The 24,417-nt window shown below is 43.7% G+C and overlaps 1 protein-coding gene across 1 annotated transcript in view; it reads left to right on the plus strand.

Moving 5' to 3' along the window:
* The window catches only part of POLR1A (polymerase (RNA) I polypeptide A, 194kDa), an 82,873-nt gene that overhangs the window by 17,041 nt on the left and 41,415 nt on the right, over positions 1 to 24,417 (plus strand). The window contains exons 7-14 of the mRNA XM_006875869.1: positions 1,085 to 1,171; positions 2,438 to 2,543; positions 2,811 to 2,973; positions 7,741 to 7,911; positions 8,031 to 8,153; positions 10,268 to 10,498; positions 18,081 to 18,335; positions 22,161 to 22,352. Of these exons, the coding sequence (XP_006875931.1) occupies positions 1,085 to 1,171; positions 2,438 to 2,543; positions 2,811 to 2,973; positions 7,741 to 7,911; positions 8,031 to 8,153; positions 10,268 to 10,498; positions 18,081 to 18,335; positions 22,161 to 22,352 (1,328 nt within the window). The remainder of the gene's footprint in view (positions 1 to 1,084; positions 1,172 to 2,437; positions 2,544 to 2,810; positions 2,974 to 7,740; positions 7,912 to 8,030; positions 8,154 to 10,267; positions 10,499 to 18,080; positions 18,336 to 22,160; positions 22,353 to 24,417) is intronic.

The raw sequence follows: 24,417 nt of genomic DNA on the forward strand, positions 1-24,417 counted from the left end.
TTTTAAAATGGGGTTTTTAAGTTAAAATTACCTGAGGATATTATGAACAACCATATTTGAGCTAGTGAAAATTTACTTAATATCTGTTGTGTGCTAGTACTAGGAACACAGATAAAGTGTAGTTTCTACCCTGATTAAATACATAAAAAGCAAAAATTTAGCAGTGCTTAATTTTTATGAGTGTATACCAGAAAAGGTTCATAGTTTTGTACAGTTACATTTATTAATTTGTCTTTTTTAATCATCTGAATGCCTAGAGCCAGCCCTTCGTCTTGAATGGGAGTCCCAAGTCTGATTTTTCTTACTCACTTTGTGTAACACCAGTGTGATCTTTGTACAAAGAAATAAAGATATTTGGCTCTGTGGAATAGAGCCCTGTACAGCAAGCTTGGTTTGAACCACAAGGTCAGCAGTTCAAACTTACTAGCTGTCGCTCCTTGGAAACTCTATATAGGGTCGCTATGAGTAGGAGTGAATTGAGCGGCACAACCCATAAAAATCACCATATTCATTTGTCTATAATTATACATCTGTGAACCTTTTTTGGAAAAAACCATGTGCATGTGTAATCAGCCCAAATCCCTGGTTGTATCAGTGTGAGTAAGTCAGTCAGGAAACATCCATTCCCTGTGTTGAATATTATGCAGCTATTAAAAACGATGGTCAGGCAAACATTCTATGGTAATGTGCATAAATACTCACCAGCTGTTACTAAAAGAGGAGCCAAGTAGCGGTCAGGATAAATCCACACTTAAGATGATAAATTATGTAAAATGTACTCGTATAAAAAAAGGACTGAGAAGAATATAAAAATGGTAATAGTTAGATTAATAGGATGGTGGGTGGTTTTTTGGTTGACCCTATTTTTTAGATTATATGCAATAACTATAATAGTTTCATTTTAGAAATTAGATTTAAGAGGAAAGAATCCAGAGCTTGGAATATGCTATCCTAGAGATCGATTTTTGTGGTCAGATTGCAGGCTTGGCTGGGTGGGGACAAAGAACTGGGAAATCCCATTACTGGAGTGTCTGTTACTGACCGTCCTGTGCTTTGCTTCCCCGCTTCATTCGTTCCTCTCTAGGAATTGATGAAACTCAGCTGGGAAAACGAGGGTACTTGACACCCAGCAGCGCCCGAGAACACCTCATTGCCCTTTGGGAGAACGAAGGTGCTGTACCGGCCTAAAGCAGTAATACTTTGACTTCTCCAGACTGTCTTTTCCTTGCCTTGTTTACTTACTTACTCTGTCTTATCGTCTTTATCACGGAGCCCTGGTAGTGTAGTGGGTTACTAGTTGGACTGATAACCACAAAGTAAGTAGTTCAAACATACCAGCCACTCCTCAGGAGCAAGATGAGCCTATCTACTCCTGTCAAGAACCTGCAAGCTGGCATTGAAGGGCATAGTTCAGGGTCTCTGTGAGTTGGAATGGACTGGATAGCACACAACCACCACCATAATCTTTATTCTCTTCAAGTCATGATTATTGTGCGTCTCTCCTGAAATTCATTCTCAGGTTTGTGGTAGGTTACAGTGTCATTGAGACATCAGTGAGGTGTGGGGGTTTATACCCAGCACTGGGAATGTGCTGATTATTGTAACTGAGCCTGGTTGTTAGATTACAGCGATAGGTGGACCTTGCTTAACCCAATTGGAGATATTTCTAGAAGGCTCTCTGTAACTCACCTATTTTAAATACCTATAAATCGCCTTTTAATAGGTTTTTACAGAATTGTCTCATGTATCAAGATATGAACACTAATTAAAAATATATGTATATTATTTTTTAGGAATTAGGATTTTTATTTATTTCAATTTCCTAAAAAGAAAAGGAATTCCACCATTCTCTTTTGAGTCTATGACAAAAGAATATGTAGACTGTTCAAGCCCTCCTTAGGGTGTTCATCATCTAAGTAAGTGTGATTGTTGCTGCAACAGAACTGAACACATTTTACTCATTTGCTCTGTAGCATTTTTTAGCTCGCCAGACACTTAAAACATAACTTTGATTCACATGAGATACCACCGTCTTTGGCAGGACCCAATGTGGAGGTTTTTTCTCTTTCTTTCTAAGAAGGCTCATTGTCTTTTCTTTATGTCAATTATATTTTTTTATAATGGTCAAAGTAATAAAATGCTTGGTAGATTTGATTTTGTTCTTGCTTGCTTGCTTAAGTCCAGGATGGTTATGAGAATCAAGTGAATGTTTTTTTTTCCCATCCTTCCCTATTTCAGACCCTGTAGAACCTGTTTATGAAGCCACCTTATTACTCTTATACATGCAGGGACTATTTATTGTTACTGAGGGAAAGGTGACCTTATTCTTCATACTATCTGAATTATTCATTTAGTCTCTAGTATTTTGGGGGTCATCCTTCCATGCTCGTTTATGTAGATCTAAACTGTGTTTTTGGTTTGTGTATTTTGAACACAGGATTCTTTCTGAGCTACCTCTTTTTGGGACTGGAAGATGTTGGCATGGAGTCCAGGTTCAATCCCAGTATGTTCTTTCTAGATTTCTTGGTGGTGCCGCCCTCAAGGTAATGCCCTTTAATGAACTTCCTTCACTTGGTAAAGGTTGATTGAATCATGACCTTAGGAGGGAATGGAAGGGTTGAGGGCACTAAGAACACATTTGTTCCTCTGCTAAGCCTCAGGGAGTGGGGATGTTTTCCTCACCCTTTTTTCCTGAGTATGATGGAGATACTGTCTGTTAAGAATGGAGGAGTGTAGTGATGGGTGAGAGGATGCAGAACTCGACCCTCCCTCTCTGTAAACGTTCATTAACTACACATGTTCACCTGCAGGTATCGCCCTGTCAATCGCCTGGGGGACCAGATGTTTACCAATGGCCAGACGGTGAACTTGCAGGCGGTCATGAAGGACATAGTTCTGATCCGGAAGCTTCTGGCACTGATGGCCCAAGAACAGAAACTGCCATGTGAGGTGGCAGCACCTGGCACAGATGAGGTCAGGACTAAGCACGCGCATTTAGTTCTGACTCTGTGCAGCATGTTATACACAACACTGTGTATGCTGGGAAATGCTGAGTGGATGTTGTGTATAGCTGGCAGCACCCTTAATGTGAGCTGTGGCTATGGGGAGACCTTTGCTGAAGACAAGTGTTTGGTTCCCAGTCATTGCTCAAGTATAACTGCCTCCCATCTTCAGTGGAGGCCTGTGTGGTCCTGTGATGCTGGATAGTTTGCACCTGAGCTTACAAATTAAGACTAGGAAGAAATGACTGGCAAAGCAGATAACAAAAACTGGTGTGATCCCACTGTGCATGGGATCTTCATGAATCAGAGCCAAGCTGATGGCATCTAAAAATAACAAGTTAGAAAGCATGGAACTAGGCATATAAAGGTCTGGGTTCTGTCCCAAACGACCATGCAGGATGATGTTGGTTGTGTCAGTTTACTTAGGGCTACTCGGCAATGAATGTGGTGTGTAGCAAAATTTTACACAGATTATTTGGGCTGCCTGACCTCATTGGCAGTTGTTGGCATCTGTAGAAAGAAGTATGCACGTCCCTCGGGCTCTAAGATTGTCCTGGGCTACAATACTAGATTCTGTGGCCCAGCTCTGATTTTGGCTTGTTAACTTCTCCAGCATTGGAGTCGGGGTGGCAGTGTTGTAGGTGAAAATTTCTCAGGAGAGGTATGTCAGGTTTGGGGATTTTAGCTCTCTCCTTTATAAAATGCTGCTGTTAAGTGCCGTTGACTCTGTGTAAGGTTTCTGAGGAGCAGCTGGTGAGTTTGAACCACCCACCTTGTGATTCAAACCTACCTTGTAGTCCAGTGCTTTATCCCACAGCGCCACACCTGTGGAACTGAATTCAGTTTTTTCTTTTAGCAAATATTTCCTGAGTCCATGAATGTGGTAGGCTGTGAGTCTTTAGTGGGTAGAGAGATGAATCAGACACGCAGAAAAAAAAAAAAAGAAGTATGTTGAGATTACTAAGGTCTAAAGTCCTGGTGTGGTGCTGTGGGTTAATGCACCAGACTGCAAAGCCGTTTGAATTGCAAGGTCGGTAGTTCAGGCTCACCAGCTGCTCCTTGGAAACCCTATACAGGGACGCTATGGGTCGGAACTGACTCGACGTCACTTAACAGCAACAACAACAACAAAGTGCTCTCTAAGGAGCTCTGGTAGCGTAGTGGTTATGAGTCAGGCTGCAAACTGCCAGGTCAGCAGTTCAAAACTACCAGCTGCTCTGCATGAGAAAGATAAGGCTTTTTGCTCCTGTAAAGATTTACAGCCTCGAAAACCCTGTAAAGGGTTAGTATGAGTTGGAAATGACTCCACGGCATACCACCACCACCAAAGTGCTCTTTGGAATCCTGGTGTGGTGCTGTGTTTAATGCAGTGAACTGCAAGGTCAGTTTGAACCTCAAGGTCAGCGATTCAAGCTCACTAGCTGCTCCTTGGAAACCCCCATACAGGGTCGCTATGAATCAGAACCGACTCAATGGCACTTAACAACAACAAAGTACTCTCTGGATGCAGATGAGGAACTATTGTCTCCTTGGATAGTTGAATCTGGCTCTCAAACTCCCAGCTATTTGGACAGCTCTGCTGTGAACCATATTAGTCACCAGGTGGCACCACCCCGTCTCCAGGACATTTGTACTCTGGCTTTCCCACCTTTTCTCCTTGGAGCTTACTTTGGTTTTGCTGAAGTGTCTCATCTGCCTGTATATAATGAGTATACTGATTTCTCGGTATTAGAGACGTCTACAATCACAGGTCCTAGTCTAGTCTAGTGGGGGCAACTCTGACATAACCAAGTCCAGTGACTCAGACCATGAATGTTATTTTGATCACCTTTGAAAACTCTTTATTTAAAAGGCACAGTCTCTGCAGAAACAAACAGCAGCACTTTCCGATTTCCTAAGGGCCTATGTACCACAAGTCACAATGCCTCTTTTCCCTCTGATCAATAGGACATGTGATTTCTTTCCCCACTTGCTCCTCACATTTCATTTCCATGGCAACCCCTGTGTGCCTCAGAAACCTGGAAAGAACCAGGCACAGGGGAATACACTGGTGAACCAGGGAGACAAGGGCCCATTATTGAACTCACCAAAGATCACGTGGCCCTGAGCTCCCATCGTCGCTAAGAGTTCTTGAAGTATTCTCTTTCACTGGCTCACTTCATCTCCGCCCATCACACAAGTCTCTTCTCTCATCTGACCCACACAGAGGACATGGGACCATCTGTCCATCCTGTGTCAGGCCAGTCTATAAGACCCACCAATAGGTGGTGCTCTAAGGCAGCTAGACGACTTGGTTTTTGCCTCTTGCGTGGGACAGGGGAGACAGAACCAGTGACAGAAATATTAAAAGGATTGGTTAAATCCTCCAATCACTTTGTAGCTAGACATAGCCCAAATGAGAGTCCATATCTTAATTATGACATAGAATATTTTATGAGATATATTGTTTGTGTTTTAAGAAAGTGTTCCACCTGCATTTTAATCAGGGCTTTGGGTCAGGTTTTTGTAAAACCAAAAATAAAGCTGACATTCATTAGGAGAATCAGTTAGTTGGCAGGATAACAAAGCTTTGTTTTCAGGAAGTGCTGGGTTGGCTTTGACAAGTCTCTTAGCTTCTGTTTATTCTGGAATGTTTTGATTGCACTAGGCGTATTTTATTGATAGCTTTGCTGGGCAGATGATTCTTGGTTGGCAGTTTTTTTTTTTCTTTTAGGGGTTTACATATGTCTCCCCATTGCCTTCTTGCCTGCATGGTTTCTGCTGAGAGATCAGAGCTTAATCTGATTTGTTTGTAAGTAACACTTTTCTTTTCCCTAGAGCTTGATTATGATGTGTCTTGGTAGTTTTCTTTTGGGAGTCTATCCTTCCTGGGGTTCGTTCAGTTTCTTGAATGCATGCCTTCTCATCCTTCAACATTTTAGGGACATTTTCTTCCAGAAGCTCCTCAACTATCTCCTCTGTGGACTTCTATGATTCTTTCTGTTCTGGAATGCCAGTAATTCTTAAGTTATTCTTCTTCATGTTGTTCAACACTAATCTTAGACCCTTTTCAAATTTTTATATCCTTTTTTCTACTTGCTGTTCTATCTTAGCAGCATTGAGAGATTTGTCTTCCAGTTCGCTGGTTCTGGCTTCCAACTCTTCAGTTCTACTCCTTTGCCCTTTAAGTGCATTGTCCATTTCTGATATTTTATTATTAATCATTTGGACCTCTATTTTCCAGGTTTTGAACTGTTTCCAGTGCTATATCTATCTTATTTGATTGCCCCTGTAACGCTTTCCTGATTCTTCTTTATTTTCCTCCACCCTTCTGTGGAGCATTTGGATTTGTCTCCATATCATTCTTCTGAATTCCTTCTCAGGTAGTTCCAAAGCCTGCTCTCCTAATGGGAAGTCTAGGCCTACCTCCAGCTCATTTGTCTCAGTTACTCTTTTTTGTTTTTGGACATGTGCAGAGATCTTTTGTTTCTTGGACATTTTCAATAGTTAGATGTGTTTTCAGTGATTGAATGAATATATATTTCTGTATTATTAAGCTTACTGAGTGCCTCCTGGTAGATGCGCTTCCCTTTTCATGTCTCTTACTACTCAACTGTGAGTAATCTTAGCAAGTGTTGGCTATCTATGTAATGTGTAGCAGCTGGTATTGGCTCCTGCCTGGATGGTAGGATATTATAGGGTATGCTTGTAGCCTGGCTATATGGTCACAATTGCTGTCTCTTCTTGGGTAAAGTAGGGAGAGAAAGCTCCCACCCCAAGGAAAAAAGTGGGACCAAAAAGACAAAAAAAAAAAAATCACAAAAGTTAAAGCAAAAAACAACACCAAAAAACTGTAGCAAATTAGTCCAGGAGCCTTTGCCGAGCAGATCAGTGTGTGTGCACAGTAGAAACCTCCAGGGGTAGGTGGGGGTGTCCACTCTAGTCACCGCTATGTAGGTGTGCAGACCGAGAATGAGAAATGAGTGGAAAAAGATCGTTCACACTTTTATCTCTGACAATCGGTTAGGTCTCTGTATCCACAGTGTTCTTTTCCCTTTAGTGTGTTTTTAACAAATGCTGGCTTTACACACTGTTCTTATATATAGTAGTTGGTGCTGACTCTTGTCTTCTATGTTGGGGGTTAAATGATGCAAATACAGCTTGGCTGTATAGCCAGACCTGCTGTCCCCTGTTAGATAAGGCAGGAATAAAAGCTCCCACCCAAGTAGAAGAGCCAACTGGGGCTTGAAGCTACTTCCTCTGTGTGCTGTGGGAAAATTGTACCCTGTGGGCACAACACTGGATGCTTTTGGGGGTGCACTCCCACTGGTGTGAAGATACCCAGGCTGGGCACAGAAGGTGTGACAGGGGAGAGCACAAGAGATGAAGAAAAAAAGAAGTCACACCTCTTTTTCCATAAGTTGGCTGTAGGATAGCAAAGCTTTGTCACAAAAGTACTTGAAGTGGAAAGAATTCTAAGGTTGCCTTAGGAACTGGGTATTAAGAGGCTTTGGCAACTGCTTTAAAAAAGGAAGTCTGTTTATAAATTTGATGTAATTTTCCTATCAAAAAGAGACAAGTTAGGAAATATGAAGCGGGTGCTGATAATTTGTTGATTACCTCATTTCTCAGCGCTTGTGTGTAGGTCAGCGCCAGAGTTCATCATGTGCCTGAGTGAACATGAGAAAGAAAATAAAACCCAGCATGGATTTTCGGAGTGTTTTCCCATCAGCCTGTTGTCTGGGTTGTATCTTTCCAGGAAAACGACTCTTCAGTTGTTATGGACCGCTCCTTTTTAAGCACACTTCCAGGCCAGTCCCTCACAGACAAACTTTACAACATTTGGATCCGGCTGCAGAGCCATGTCAATATTGTGTTTGACAGCGAAATGGACAAGTTAACAATGGAAAAGTACCCTGGCATTAGACAGGTGAGCATTAAATTACCTACAGTTCCTCGTGAGGGAGGTGAAAAGAGAAAGTGGTACATAAGGATCCTGGAACCATTTTGTTTTTTTAATGCTTTGTGTGGATTTTTTCCTCTCTAAAGATCCTGGAGAAAAAGGAAGGTCTGTTCCGAAAGCACATGATGGGAAAACGAGTGGACTATGCAGCCCGCTCCGTCATCTGTCCAGACATGTACATTAATACCAACGAGATTGGGATTCCTATGGTACGTGGTGGGGCATGCCCTTGGAGGGCTTGAGAGGAAGATTTTTAGCAGCTTGTGGTAGCTTGTGGGTGACAGTACCTTCCTCTGTTGGACAAGCTATATGGATGGGGCTTAAGGTTGGACAGTAGCACTGCTGAGGGCAGCAGACTGTGTCTATCATGAAATAAGACCTTCATCTCAGAGCACAGGGGAGCTTATTGAACGGCATTCCAGATATCTGCCTGTCTTTGTCTAGTCTTTAAATCTTTTGAGTTCAAATCAGATACAGGGCAGAGGAGCGGAGCAGGGCTAGGGGGCGTTGAGTCCGTGCGTTTGCTACACCAGGAATGTGGATCCTGGTGGCCAGGGAGAGGAAGGGGTGAGCACTCAGAGGAGGCAAGCGTGTTTCCTCCCTGGGTAGAAGCAGTGCACCCTGTCCACCAACTAGAGCTTCCTCGGGCATGCAGTCTCCTTTTCTCACTTCCCCACCAGTGCAAGTTGTGGTGTTCATTAGCAGCCGCCCTTCATTCGGCTTCCTCCTTAATGGGCTTTGAGGTCAGTAAAGTGCGGATGGTTTAATCCTCTCTCTGGAGGGCTATAAGGAACTCAGCTGAAGTGTTCTGATGCTGCGTGCCCGCCGCTCATCTCTCCAAGGCATGCTTGGACTTCCTGGGCAAGGCTGTGTTGTATTAGGGGACAAGAGAGGGCTTGGGCCTGGGCCTGCAGGGTCATGTGCAAGGTGACTTACTGATTCTGAGCCGTCCTCTTTGAGTCCCTGGGAGGAGAGGTTAGCACTTGTGTGGTACTGTCCCTGTGGACTTGGACCTCACTGTGCCTCGTGTGGCTCATTTTGAGAAAGAGTTTTAGTACTATCTCTGCTTTCTACTTTCAGTAGGTGCTGAGCTTCTCTTTCTTCTTGTTGTTAAGTGCCATCGAGTTGGTTCTGACCCATAGCAACCCTGTATAGGGTTTCCAAGGAACGGCTGGTGAGCTCAAACTGCTGACTTTGCCTTTCAAACTGACTTTGCAGCCCAGAGCATTAACCCACAGCACCACACCAGGACTCCTTAGATCTAGGTTTACTAAATAATGACTTGTCCCCTGAGGAAGGTGACCAGTTAACCCTCTGTCAATCACCAACCTGCCCCAGGTCTTAGCTTGCATAGGAAACTTAGAGCATAACATGTAAAACTGCTTCTTGGTCCCTCCTAGCACACCCTTCCAATGTAACACTGTCCATAGGTACTCCAGAGGCAAAAGGGCTCAATAAGTATGGGGCATACGCTCAAGCCGCAGCAGTGGACCAGGAAGGCTAGTGTCCCCTCATGATGCTTACATCCCAGTGTGACCACAGAAAAATTTGTAAGCACAAACTGCTTGTCAGGTGGTGGTAAGGAGTTCAGTCCAAAGTAGAGCATGCTAAGGGCTGAGGGAGAACAGGGCAGGTGTGACAGGGAGCTGCCCTCTGAGCAAAAACCTAAAGAAGGACTATGGAGGGCTTCTTTGTGTCTGGTGTACATTTTCAGCCATAAAGGGGTTTACGATATTCAGTCATTCCGGACTCATTTAACTAAAGAACTCTGTTGACTGCTGAATGCCACGGGCTTCATTTTCTCACGTATCAGGAAAGCAAATCGGTTTCATCTGAAGGGTCACTTTGACAGTAGTTGTTGCCAGTATAGTTGCATCAGGATATTCTGTCACCCTGTCTGGGCTTTGGGAAAGTGCCGCTGTTGGTTAATGATGTCTGTTGGGGTGTGAGAGGGGTGTGGAGATGTTTGAGGGAAAGCTAGCATTCCATGTGGTGTTTCTGTCTTTGAGGACTTTGATTTTATTAGCTGATGAGAAAATATGAAAATTTTAGAATGAGTGAACAAAATAGTAATGTGTAAAACCTAAATGATTCTCAGATTGGCTCTGCTGAGAGAACCTCAGCCTGTGTTCCCTTACAGCAATGAAAGTGGGAAATGGCTCTGCGTAGGAGATAGGCAGGATACTACTGCTTTACTCACTGAAGGGCCGCCTTGGCTAATCAGCTTCTTATGAAAAAGTCACCTAGCCCATTGAGTCAGAATTTGGGTCTGTAGTCCTTTTTGTGCCTACCCTGAGATTTCATGTGTATACTTTGTTTCCAGGTGTTTGCCACAAAACTGACCTACCCGCAGCCAGTTACCCCCTGGAACGTTCAGGAGCTGAGACAAGCAGTTATCAATGGCCCCAATGTGCACCCAGGAGCCTCCATGGTCATCAATGAGGATGGTAGTCGTACGGCCCTGAGCACCTCAGATATCACCCAGCGAGAAGCCGTGGCCAAACAGCTCCTGACACCGGCCACAGGGGCACCGAAACCCCACGGGACGAAAATTGTGAGTAGTGGGAAAATCTGGTCAGGGGCTCAGACAGCAGATGTAGGCTCCCCTACGTCTGCCCTCCTCTGGCTGTTGCTTCCAGGAGCGCAGTGAGAGCTGGTCCTTTATCCCCGAGATGAAGCATCCCCTACCTGTGGGTGTTCTTTAGATGTCTTGTGGTACTTACCTTTTTCCCAGCTGGGAGGGCCATGGCAGATGAAACTGAACCAGGCAACAGTGGTGGGAGTTGTTGGAGAGAAGTGGATTCAATTTGGGTATAACTTAGAGTGCAATCCAGAATCAGGAGGGGGTTCACGGGATTTCCCTAACCCACCTGCACATTTATTAGACCCCTCCTTGTCTTCTGATGACTCACTAGATCATCTTTAGTTAAGGATTTAAGCTTAACAAAGGTTCCATCAGCTTAAAGGAACTTGAGCAAATTACAGAGCACAAAAGGACGGATGCTCATGTCGAGGACTGTTGGTTCTCATTGCCCATCCAGGATAGCAGTTCCGTCTTAGCTTTCTGTCATCATTGGGGCTCTGCTGAGGGACAGTGGTAGCAAGGTGGCAGGGGGGCACTTGCAGACATAGAAAAGTCAGCTGCTGGGTTCCTTTCTAGAGCAGTGAGTGTATATTTAGACTCATAGAACTGCTCTGCCTTTCTTAAGTGCCTGGTGTTTTGCTAGGAGCTACAGGAAAATTTGAGGTGTGTTTTCACTTAAATCCGTCTGATGAAGCTGGACAAAGATGAGCTAATGTTCACATTAACTAAAGACAAAGATGTGAAACGGTCTCTATTAACGTGGTAAAAATGGCAAGACGTAACTGGAGAGGAGGAGTGTGGGGCCAGGTTGTACTGAGTACCTGCCACCTGCAGGTGTTTTGCCAGTTGCTGTGAGCATGGCCCCTCCTCTCCTGGAGTTTGCAGTGTGGTGGGGGAGAAGGCCAGTAGTGAACCTAAAAGTGATGTACTTACTGCTGGTGGGGTGGCAGACAGTGACCGTGCATGAATGTGATGTTGAATAAGAGGTGAGTTAGAGGGGACTGTTCTGGGTGGGCACACACGGAGAGTTTGGAATCAGCAGGAGACAGCTGTGAGCCAGGTAGTGAGGCTGCAGTGACTGCAGAGCAACAGTAGGGGCCTTTCACGGTGACCTGGTGACAGATTGGGGGTTTTCTCCAGAGTAGAGAAGAAATGAAGGAAAAGCATGGTGTCTGGCACAGAAGAATGCAGACCTCATGGAAGGAGCTGGGTCTGGGCCTTTGTGAATTATCGGCCATGGAATATCTGAGGGATCAGCTTTTACTGAACGTGGCAATAAGGGATTTAGGTTAAGGAGCCACAGACATAAGAAATTATTATGTGTTGACATCTTTGAGCACAAAATGCAATGAAGACAACAAAGGGTCGCCATGTGGGAGGCTGAAATGTGGAAGTTTTGGGGGGAAGGCAGGGAAGCCCCCAGGCAGCCCAGCCTCTGGAAGCTGAGGAGGAAGAGAGCCGCAGGGCAGGACTCATGTCTTTGTGCTTGCATGTATGTGTACCACCCGCATGTGGTTGTGGGTTCCTTCAGGGTCAGGATTGCCCCTGCCGGGTGTCTTTGTAGCTCCTCGCCATGGCACTTATTAGATGTTTGTGAAACTTAATATGCAGTTTAGAAAGAGTAGAGAAGCCAAGAGAAGACACATCAGATTTGTCCAGGCGAAAGTCATTCAAGTGACACCAAGAGACCAGAGTGGAGAGACCCGGTTATGAGAGATGTTGTGATGAAGATGTGCAGGCCAGGCCATAGCGAAGAACAATCTGAGGATATTGAGGTTCTTAATATGATTGGGGTGTGAGGATGAAGCAAGTACATAAAGGAACTTTCTTCACAGAGCCTCTGCTATGTCTGTAGACTTGCAGGCAAGGGAAACCTAGAGCATGAGATGAAGGAAGGTTGGCCTTTCTGCAACATGCTTGTAAATTCCTGGGGAGTAAATTCAGTGAGTTCTGAGGAGGGGTGAGATGAAATGAGGTTGGTTCCATCGCCTGTGTCCCAACATACGTGCAAATTCTTGTCAGACTCACAGATCTTCACATTGTTATGGCTTTCTCCTCTAGGGCTCACCTCCTCCACTTAACCTTCTTGCAGCTCTCTTCTACCAGTCCCTATTGATTTTGGGTTCTTCACCTTCAGGCCTTTGCACATGCTCTTCCCTCTCCCACAGATTCCCTGGTTCATTCCTGCTCTTCCTAACACTTTCAGCAAAGCTTTCATTCCTCTAGGACAAGACTCAGCAAACCTTCTGTAAAGGGCCAGGCAATAAATATTTTAGGCTTTTCGAGACATGCAATCAGTGTTGTAACTCTTCATCTCTGCCATTGTAGTGCCAAAGGAACCATAAATGAACAGGCATCGTTGTGTTCCAATAAAACTTTATTTACAAAAGCAGATGGCCAGCCTGCCGGCTGTAGTTTGCCAGCTCCTGTTCAAGAAAGCTACTTCCAAAACCTGTATTAGACCCCTCCCATATCTTCCCGCCTTTGCAGTATCTACCCCCACGCCTGTCATGATCACTAGCGTTGTCTTGTGCTGTCATTGTGCCTACACTCATCTGCCCTTGAGTTTCTGCATCTTGGTGTGGTGCTGTAGGATAACCACTGGTTTGCTAACTGCAAGGCTGGCAGTTCAAACCCACCAGCCACTCCTCAGAAACCCTATACAGGGTTGGAACTGGCAAACAACAAAGTGACAAAACCATGTGCTGTGCTCATCACGCACTTCCCAGCAGCCACCTGGCTTGTAGGAAGTCCTGTTGAAACCCTTGAGAAGTGGTTGGATCTAGATTGTGGGCCCAGATGAGCACATTTAGCATAAAGTTTCAGTGCAGGAGGCTCTGAGGTGTGAGGGCAATTCTACACCTGATGGCCTAGCCGAAGGGACCATGGTTATCTTTAGCTTTATTTTCCTTTCCCAGATGACAGTAATGCTGAACATGTACGTGCTACTTGCTTGTGTTATCGTTGTTGTTTGTTGCTTCCAAGTTGGCTCCAACTCGTGGTGAACCTACGTACAACAGAAAACTGAACATCACCATCTTCACACTCAGAGCCGTAGGTTTTTGACTGAAGCAGATCGCCCAGCCTTTCCTTCCTAGTCTGCCTTTGTCTGGGGGCTCCACTGAAACCTGCAATCATGGCTGACCCTGCTTGTATTGGAAATGCTGGTGGCATAGCTTCTAGCATCACAGCAACACGTAGCCACCACAGCACGATAAACTGATGGGTTTATTTTGACGTATGAGAGGGCTACAAAAAGTTTCTAGAAAAAATGGAATGAAAAGATAATGGACTTTTTCTATGAATATTTTGAAGCTCTCTGACATGATAAAGTATGTGTGGGCTTTGAATTGATTTGTAATTTTTAAAGACTTTGGTTCCTGTGTTGCATATTGCTCATGACAGGGTGAAGGCTGGGTAAAGTGGGGAGGACTAGGGCCAGGTAAGGGTCAGCAGTGGTTTCAGTGAGCAGGAGAAAGGATAACTGAAAGTTGTGAAGCCCCATCACTCCCCCTGGGCCTAGTAAGTGAATGAGTTAGTGTTCAGGGTGGCCAAGTCTCACTTCATTGCCCAGGGTCTGCCGGAGCAGGCCTTTGACTCTGGGCTTGCCTCTGAGAACTCTGCCCTGGGCACGGGGTGTGCTGATTGTCACTACAGTAGTTATTTAGAGACAAGAGAAAGGAAGGGCTTTGGATTTGGGTTGGCAAGGGGAGCGCCCTGTGTACCAGGGCTTCTGTTTGGGTTGGCTGGTGCTCACAAGCATGGCCTGTGTGCCCTCCCATCTGTGTGGAGTTTGCTTACACTGGAGGATGTCTCAAATTTGCAAGATTGAGCTCCTTGGCCCAGCCTGGGTTTTTGGGCTTGGGCCACAGATCTGGGCAGTTTCTCCCTTGGGCTAAAGAAATACAACCTTGAAGGTCACCTTTAGCTGGTGACATACAGCAGTCAGCACTCTGGGCAGCTCATGGGAACCCTCAGGCCAGGTCTCCTTGGAAACATGGGATTGAGGGGGGGAGGGGGGAGTGCTTGAATTCCTTGGAGAGTAAAAGATTGCCTCCATGCTAGGTGCTTTTAGGGTTGTATTTCAGTTTTTGAGGTTAAAAACACATGATAATTTGGTTGAACACAGATACCTTTGTTCCCCACTTCTCTCACATCAGCTGAGCAGGACAGGGGAGAGAGTGACGGGAGCATCTGTTACCCTCTAGTCTGTCTCCATAGGCAGCTTTCTGATGCAGCTGCTCAGAGATAAGACTAGAGAGTCATAGATGCTGTGGGTACCATAGGAAGAAGCCAGACTTGGAGTGATGTGGTCTTGTTCCCAACCTGTTATCTGCTGAGATTTAGAGGGGGTTTTGGTGGGAGAAGTATTGTTTTTAACTTTTTATTGTGAGTTGAGTGAAGATTTACAGAGCAGATCATCATCAGTTTTGCATTCTACAAATCATAGACCTCATTTCCTCTCAATGATTGCAGTCCTTTAAACGTAACATCACGTATTCCTCTTCCTCCTTTTGTTTCTTGTTTCCATTCCTCCTTCTTTTCCAGCCCTACTGCATTTTATACCTGGATACATGCTGCCTTTTTGATTTGGACTGGTTAACCAGTCTATGATGTTTGTACCTTGGTAGTGTTACTGTCCTCTCTGCCTATTGCTTGGCTGAGAATTGAGCCATGGGGGTGAGTTCCACCAGTCTCTCTCTGACCAATCTGCCTGGTCCTTTTTTATGATTTTGAGTTTTGTTCCACATTTCTTCCCACTCTCTCTTGGTCTTTATAAAGTTGGTAGTGGTAGCGGGCGCCATCTAGTTCTTCTGGCTTCAGGGTCATGGAGATTGAGGTTCCCACTGTCCACTAGTCCATTGGACTAATTGTTTCCAAGCATCTTCGGTTTTTATCACACTTCTTTCCTCCAGACAGGGAGAGACCAATTATTACAGCTTAGATGGCTGCTCATGAGCTTTTAAGATCCCAGTCGCTACTCACTGGGATTGCTAAACTAAGATGTAGAACATTGTCTTTGTGGACTGTATTTTACCATTTGACCATGGTGTCTCGTGAAATTATGGTCCTAAGCCCCCAGACCCAGCAAGTCATTCCTTCAAGAGGTTTGGTAATGTCTAAGTTGTCATCATGTCGCCACCTGTGTGCTCCACCACACTCCTAGGTGTGTTTGCAGCAAAGGCAAATAAATACGCATGTACAAATCCCTTCTGTATTTGTGGATGTGCTCCCACTCTCCCTCCCTCACCGTCTCAGCCTGCATGTCTCTCCATGTATGTACCCATAGCTCACTGCAACTGCAGGATTGGTATGCACTTAGTTTTAAAGTACTCTTTATGTTCGTTTTCAGGAATCTCAGTGATGACTATATTGTAACATCAGGTAATGAGCCTCCTACTCAAGGCAGCTCTGTGAGAGGACGTGTTCTGTCACCGGGCCAGGGAGCCACTGTGTATTTTAAGGAAATAAAGTGTGAACAGTGATTATCTTTGAGGGGTGAAAAACATTTATGATTGTTATTCTCTTTTCTCCCATAATGAGCATAAACAAGCACTTGCGTAGTTTTCTTTGAAGATAGTTGAAGACCTTTGAGATTTTTTTTTACAAAAGTAATACATGCTTCTTGTGAAGTGAATAACCCTAAGCTCTGTGACGGTTATAATCTGGGCTTTACTAACCCTCCTCATGCCCTGTCCCATGGCCCTTCGGAGACTGTACGTCAGAAAGTATTGCTATAAAATCACACAAGTCTTTATTAAACAAAAAGATCAGAATGTGAAGCTGTTGTTTCTTGACATGCCCTGTATCAGAGTCTATACACTTAGGAAGGTGGTGTTTCCTTCTCTCAACTCTTCCCTGAAGAATTCTACACCATGTCAAAACAGCAGTTTGGGCATCCTCAAGGGATTCGAATTGTGTTCCTTTTAAATATTCTTTAAGTTTGGGAAAGAAAAGGAAGTCAGAAAGGGCAAGATCGGGGCTGTAGGGTGGGTGGGGCAAGATTTCCCAATGAAATTCTCACTGGACAGCCCTTGCTACCTTTGAAGAATGACCAAGTACATTGTCGTGATGGGAAAAAATTCCTTGACCCAACTTTCCTAACCTTTTTCTCACCAAGTTTGATCTGGGGCAGCATGCCTACAAGCTTGCTGCAAAGCTTCAGTGATTTGAGTAGATATGCACTTGAATTTTGTTAAAAGTTTAACATTATCCCTTATCTCAAAATAGTCCACCCCCACCCCCACACCATGGCACAAAATGACTTTTTATTATTATTATTATTATTAAAGAAAACCTTACATAACTAAGATGAGTGTATCAACTGAGAAAGCTTGTCAGCTGCCATCGACTTAATCACAGAGACAAAGTTTTAATATAAATGCATGAACCAGAATGCTAGTAGCAATACATTTTGACTTACCCTCATATTAATAGCTGGTTGAGGGTTATGCTCTCATTCAACCACCTTCCATGACACCTTGATGAGTTTTGGTTTTGTCTTTTTTTTTCTTTTTACTGTAATACATTTTGGGCATCACTTTGGCGGTAGTGGTTATGTGCTGTGGAGTCAGTTCTGACTCATAGTGACCCTGTATAGGGTTTCCGAGGCTATACATCTTTACAGGAGCAGAAAGCCTCATCTTTCTCCCGCGGAATAGCTGGTCATTTCGAACTGCTGACCCTGAGGTTAGCAGCCCGTTTCATAACCACTACGTTACCAGAGCTCCTTTTTGCATAGTATTCTGTGGTATGATAAAGTATGAAATTTTTTCAACCATAACCCACCTTTTGTACAGTTGGGTTATTTCTAGTTCTGATGCATGGATATACATATTCATGTAACTCTACAAAGGTGCTATTTTCTCTTCTGAAAGACTAAAAGGAAGTATGCTATAAATGTTCTAATAGCTTCTGTCAGATTGCTTTCCCAAAAGACTATGACAGTGTACACTTAATGTTTTAAATGCAGTAGAACGTTACCAGAAGGCACTGAACCCTGTGTTCTAGTCCTGGCTTTGCTGTGTAAGATCAAGGTCATTGTTTTTAAAACCTGGAGCTCCCATTTAGGAAAATGAACCCATGTACATGTACAATCATGGAAAGAGAGGGAGGAAATTCGTTTTACTGACTCCTTTCAAACCCAAGGCTTTTATGGTTACACGAAGGTAGACAGTCTTCAGGAGGGGTTTCCATTTCTTCAAATTAATTTTCCAAGTAATCTAGGACCCCAGAAAGGTTGTGCATCTCTGAAGAAGACAGAGATAGCAGAACAAGGACCTGCCATTTCATCTGTTACTTGTACCTCTGAGTCCAGAGCAGGAACTGGGGCTATGCAGGGCCAGGGCCAGTGGAACCGAGTAGCTATTTCTCAAAATTCAGAGATTTTTAGGGTTTTGCTTCAGACTAAAAAGTCCCCTTTGCTGTAGTTGACGAGCACAGGAGACAGAGCCTTGTTCAGGTTAAGCTGAGAGATGAGTCCTTAACACGCAGTAGGGATTCTGCTGACATGCCCACTGATCCCCAGTCTGTTCTCCACTCCATCTCACAGGTATGCCGGCACGTGAAGAATGGAGACATTCTCCTACTGAACCGTCAGCCCACCCTACACAGACCTTCCATCCAGGCCCACCGTGCCCGGATCCTGCCTGAAGAGAAAGTCCTGCGGCTTCACTATGCCAACTGCAAGGCCTACAATGCGGACTTTGATGGAGATGAGATGAACGCTCACTTTCCCCAGAGTGAGCTGGGTCGGGCCGAGGCCTATGTTCTGGCTTGCACTGATCAGCAGTACCTGGTTCCCAAGGTGGGTCTTGCTCCAGTCATCACCTGTGTGGTATGGCTAGATCTGGGTCCTCGCTGTACCTAGGGTCTGTGGGTGGTGCCAGGGCAAGGGAATGTGGATTCTTCCAGGTAGGGTTTTCAACCTGTAGTTGTTTAGAGGCAGGAAAAGGCCTCTGTCTTGCTGTCTCATAAAATATAAGCCAGGAGAGAACTGCTGATATCATACCAGAAAGCTTAGTTTGGTAGCAGGATGAGCTTTGTTTTCTGGCCCTGTGTGGGTTCTACACCTTGTTTCTGACAAGCATTAGAATCCTCTTTCCCTCTGCTGCTCAGCAGCAGCTGTCAGCTATGTGCACCTTGCCACAGGTTCACATGCCTATGAGTTCTAGGTTGGGCCTCCACTTAAGAAAGTGCGTCAGAGCACAGGTAAATACACATATATCTATGAATTAATTCTGAGTAAAGACTTCGGGGGGATAGCCTAGCAACTCATTTCACTTTCAGTCATTTTCTTTTGTCAGAGGTCAAGAGTTTTTGATCTTCAGCAAATTTCATTTAGCCTTCCATGTAAATACCAAGAGGTGGGGTCATTGTTTTTTCTTATGGTTATAAAAATGCAGCAGTGTGTTTTCAAGTACTTTAGTGACCAAGACCTCAGATGACAAAAGCTGGTTTTGTTGAAGTGGTGATGATGGTTGTGTGCCATCGAGTTGGTTCAAACTCATAGCGCCCCTGTATAGGGTTTCCCAGGTTGTAAATCTTTTTTTTTTTTTATGTTTTATTGTGAATTATGTGATAGTTTACATGGGAGAACATTAGCTTTACATTCATCCTATCGTATATTGTTTCATTGCCATGGTTACAATCCCCTCCATGCACCATCAACTAACTAAAGGGTACACCCTGCAAGCTTGCCCCTTTGTTGTCAGCACACAGTCCCTCTCCCTCTCTGGGTCTAAAGTTCCCAGCCCCAGCCGCTCCATCTGCCCATGTCATCATCTCTGCCTCTATCTCTGGTGTCACTGTTCCTTTGGGTAGGGTCCCACACTCTGCTCTTCTCCCTTAATGGTCCCAGGAACCTCCACTCCTCAACTGCAAAGTCAACCACTCCCCTCCTTTTGCTAGAAAACATCTACCTTTACATTTCCAACCCTCATAGTCAGTCCTGATAGTAGTTATTCACTATTGTGCCACATGAGTCCTATCCGCATCTCCCTTCATCACAGGCTGTAATCTTTACAGGAGCAGAAAACCTCATCTTTCTCTCAGGAAGTGACTGGTAGATTTGAAGTGCTGATCTTGTGATTAGCAGCCCATTTTGTAATCCACTACATTACCAAGGTTCTGTTAAAGTCGGAAATTATATTTTTCTGTTCTTTCTCATCATGTATTTTTATGTCCCCCCCCCCCCTTTTTTTTTTTTTTTCATTTCTTTTTGTTATTTCACATCTACTCTTATTTCTGGGTTTGTTTGTTTTTTCTTTTACTAAATAACCATGCCCTCTGTCATCAAGTCTATTCTAACTCATGCCAACTGTGGAGGACAGAGTAATGCTCATTAGGGTTTCTCAGACTAAATCTTTACCTGAGCAAGTTGTTGTTAAGTGCTGTTGAGTCGGTTCCGACCCATAGTGACCAATTCGTAGCCACTACGCTACCAGAGCTCCTTATCTGAGCAAGTAGCTCCATCTTTTTCTGTGGAGTAATTTGTGGGTTTGAACTGCTGATGTTGCAGTTAGCAGCCCAACACTTCACCACTCCTTGTGTCGCCAGGGCTCCCAGTTAACCAGAACACCAGATGAAAGTAGCTTTTATTTATTGGTTGTATATTTTCAATAATTTTATGTTCTTTTCTTAATGAAAACATTAAGTGAATGGGACTTTAGCTATTTCTTTTCTAAGTTAAAATTTTTATTTATGTGTTTCTTTGTTTTCTTGTTGTACTTATTAAGGGTCAGTGTTTTGTGGAAATATTTTTTAACAAGGCGTGAGATGCAATTTCCTGACTTCTTCTTAGCTAGGAAACTGTAGTTATGGAATATCCTCTTCTCTAAGGATCCTGACCCAAAGAAACTAATTTGTAATGTTGTTTGGCTGTGATACTACGCAGAATAGGATAGCTGACAATTTTTTAGGTTTTTGTTTCAAAGACAGTCTTTTTGGAAGCGGGATTTAGGAAATTTAAACTTATAAGTAGACCCATAGTAATTGCCCTTAATCAGCATTTCTACAATGTATGATTAATACTCTGAAAGTTTAGCTGTTAACAAAGTAATTTTCTAGAAAAATCTGGACTGCGAGAGGAAAAAGCATTTATATCACATAACTTGTAATTATGTTCTTCAAAGAAAGAAAACAAAGAAAAAATGTCTGCCACCGAAGACTCTGGGATGAGTCAAATGCGTAACATTGGTTTGGGTTTTTCTACCAAGCAAAGTAAGACCTTTGGAACTAGATGCAGAGTATAATGTTTTATTTATGTTACTACTCAGAGCCATCATGAAAAAAGCTGTAAGAGTGTGCTACTGCTTTGCAGCTGTGGCCCCTTTTCAGCCCATCTGTAATAATTGTCTTTGTGTTTACAGAGAACCCATTGCCATAGCATAAGACCATTTGACAAGCGTTTTTGTTAGCCTTTGACTTGGTGTATGTGTGGTTAACTCCTGGTGCTTCTCCATGCTTGCATCTGTGAGTTCCTTTAGTTCCCGTTAGAAAGCCTGGCCATAATGTTGACTAGTATTTAATGAATAATTTGATAACAATCTTTAGAGCCAAGGCACAGATTTTTTTCTCAAGTTTCTGTAAACATTGAGAACGTTTACAGAAACTCCTTTTTAAAAGCATGTCCATGAGCACAGTTATTTTTACTTTTGTGTTCTTTATGTTGCCATGAACACAGACCCAACAGATAAGGTTCAGGAGACCTGGGGGTCAGAAAGGTTCTGAAAGTGCAAATGAACTGAATGAAGCCACCAATTCTGGGGCTTTTATACTGGTCCTTGTCTTTGGATCTGGTAGCAGCAGTTTTTATTGAGGACCCACCGTGGGCCATGTGTTACATTGTGAAGAGATTCTCATGATGGGCATTGTTTCCTTCTCAAGTATAGCAAGACTCTTTTGAGGTTGTGCATTTGAACTCCTCCCCCTCCTGCACTGCTGACTCCAAGTCATCCCTTAGACCTCAGCTGTGTGCTATTGCACCTCAGACAGACCCTTTCTGATCATGCCTCTCTCCACATTTACATTATGGCCTTACCTTTGATTTTCCTTCATAGCATGTAAAACACTTTGTGCTAATTTGTTTATTCAGTTATTTACTGTCTAGTTCTTCCCCATCAGAAAGGACCTTGTCTGTTTGGTTTACTGGAGTAGACTGTTGGTCTAACCCAGTGCCTAGGCATCCAATGGGTTCTCAGCAAGTATTTGTTGGATAGATGGATGACTGATTTACAGGAAGTCCAAGCCAGAAATTTGTGAAAAATACTAAAGCATAAAACCAAAGTATAAAAACAAGAACTCAGCTAACAGCAGCCACACCAAATTTATGCATAAATGCAAAAAATGTGCTGGAGTAACTAGAACCAGATGGGATGAAGCAGAGATGGTTTGAGGAGATGGATATATTTGAAGGAATTTTTAATATTGAGGAAAAGTGGGCAAATGATGATCATGAAAGCTCGTGGTGACGCTCTCTCTGATCTTGCGCTCTGGGAGGCTCAGGCCGGGGCTTAAGACACTGAATGGGGCTACAAGGAAGAGCATTGGTATAGGGTATTCTCCAAATAGATGATCAGGCTTTGATATAAAATTTATTTTTGTTCTTTTTTTTGTCTGTTTTGGTTTACAGGATGGTCAGCCATTGGCAGGCTTGATCCAAGATCACATGGTTTCAGGTGCAAGCATGACCATTCGGGGTAGTTTCTTCACTCGGGAGCAATATATGGAGCTGGTGTACCGAGGACTCACAGACAAAGTGGGGCGTGTGAAGATCTTTCCTCCTGCCATCCTGAAACCCTTTCCACTGTGGACAGGAAAGCAGGTAATTGAAAGGAAATGGTCAGTGTACATGAAAAACAGGAAATATGCCACTTACAGAAAAGGTTTCATTCCCATGAGATTCTAGGCCAGCGAAATGCCTACTCAAGCAACAATCTGATGTTGCCTTTATTAAGGGTTCCTGAGTCTGAATGGTTACAAGAGTGGCTACTAAAAGTCAGTTGTATTATTTCTGTCCTTCATGTGTAACTTAAATTTGGTGTTCTCATAGTCATAAACATGGTGGTATTAGGCGGTGGTGGTGGTGGTGGTGGTAGAAGTAATCTTTATTGGGAGATGCTCAGCACTTTGTTGAGGTTTTCAGTGGTGTTAGCTAATTTAATCCTTACGACCAACTTCCAGTGCAGGTACCATTGTTAATTCCATTTAGCAAAAGAGAATATTGAATCTGAGAGAAGTCAAATTACATGTCCAGTGTTCTAGGAGACAAACTCAAGACTTTTAAAATATCACACTATTCTTCTACTCAAAGTAACAAAATAATAGTATAATTATGAGTGCTGTTGTTAATGCCATTGCTTAGGTTCCAACCCATAGTGATCCTGTATAGGGTTTCCGAGGAGCAGCTGGTGGATTTGAACTTCCCACCTTGTGGTTCAAACTGACCTTGTAGTCCAGCACCTTATTCTGCAGCACCACACTGGGACTCCATAATTAAGATTGTTGTTGTTATTAGGTGCCATTGAGTCGGTACCAACTCATAGTGACCGTATGCACAACGGAACAAAACACTATCTGGTCCTGGGTCAACCTCACAATTGTTGCCACATTAATGAGCCCATTAATGCTGCCACCTTGCCAATCCATCTCACTGGGAGTCTTCCTCTTTTTTTCAGACCCTCCACCTTACCAAATATGATATCTTTCGCCAGTGACAGGTCCCTCCTGACAGTATGTCCGAAGTATAATTAAGATTAGGTAATGAAATACAGCAGAATATGTACTTCTACTATTAACTGGGAGTCCTGGTGTGGCGCTGTGGGCTAATGCATCAGACTGTAAAGTCTTTTGAACTGTATGGTCAGTGGTTCAAGCTCATCAGCTGCTCCTTGGAAACCCTATACAGGGTTGCTACGGGTCAGAAATCAACTCGATGGCATTTAACAACAACTCTGGTAGCGTAGTGGTTACGAATCGGGCTGCCAACCTTAAGGTCAGTGGTTTGAAACTACCAGCCGCTCCGCGGGAGAAAGATGAGGCTTTCTACTCCCGTAAAGATTTACACCCTCAGAAACCCTGTACAGGGTCGCTATGGGTCAGAACCGACTCGACGGCACTTAACAACAACAACAACTTGCAGCCAGAGTGCTCCTTGGAGGCCAAGATGGCCAAATTTCGTCCCTCATACTTCAGACATATTGTCAGGAGGCCCCAGTCGCTGGAGAAGGAGATCATGTTTGGTAAGGTGCAGATCAGAGAAAAAGAGGAAGACCCCCAACAAGATGGATTGGCCAAGTGGCAGCATCGATGGACTCAAGCATGGCAACAGTAGTGAGGTTGGCCCAGGATCGGGCAGTGTTTTGTTTTGTTGTGCACAGGGTCGCTATGAGTCAGTACCAACTCAATGGCACCTAACAACAACAACAACAACATTAACTTGGCCTCCAGTTTCAGCCGTAAAGCTGTACTACTACTTGGCTATATAAACCTGGTTGTGTGAGCCCCCTCCATTCCTCATTTACAAAAGAAAAGGGTCAGCTCTGCAATTTTTAAGTCCAAACACCTGACCACTGCTTTTTAGTTGTTAAAGCAACCTTGCATTCTTAAGATCTAATCAGCCTTGCTGGTCATGAGTTATGATTCTTTTTCTGTATTATTAAATTTGATTTACTAAAATTCTATTTAGAATTCTTAAAACTTATTTTCATAAAGGATATTGATCTGCAGTTTTTGGTTTTTAGAATCCTTTTGCCTGGTTTTGGTATCAGGAATATGCTGGTCTCAGATGGAATAGGGACAGGTTCTATCTCTTCAATTTTCTGCATAAGTTTGTACAGTATAGTATTAAATTCCTTAAATGTTCAATAAAATTCACCAGTGAAGCCATC

The sequence above is a fragment of the Chrysochloris asiatica genome, unplaced genomic scaffold, assembly GCF_000296735.1.
Source record: "Chrysochloris asiatica unplaced genomic scaffold, ChrAsi1.0 scaffold00341, whole genome shotgun sequence".
Lineage (NCBI taxonomy): Eukaryota > Metazoa > Chordata > Mammalia > Afrosoricida > Chrysochloridae > Chrysochloris > Chrysochloris asiatica.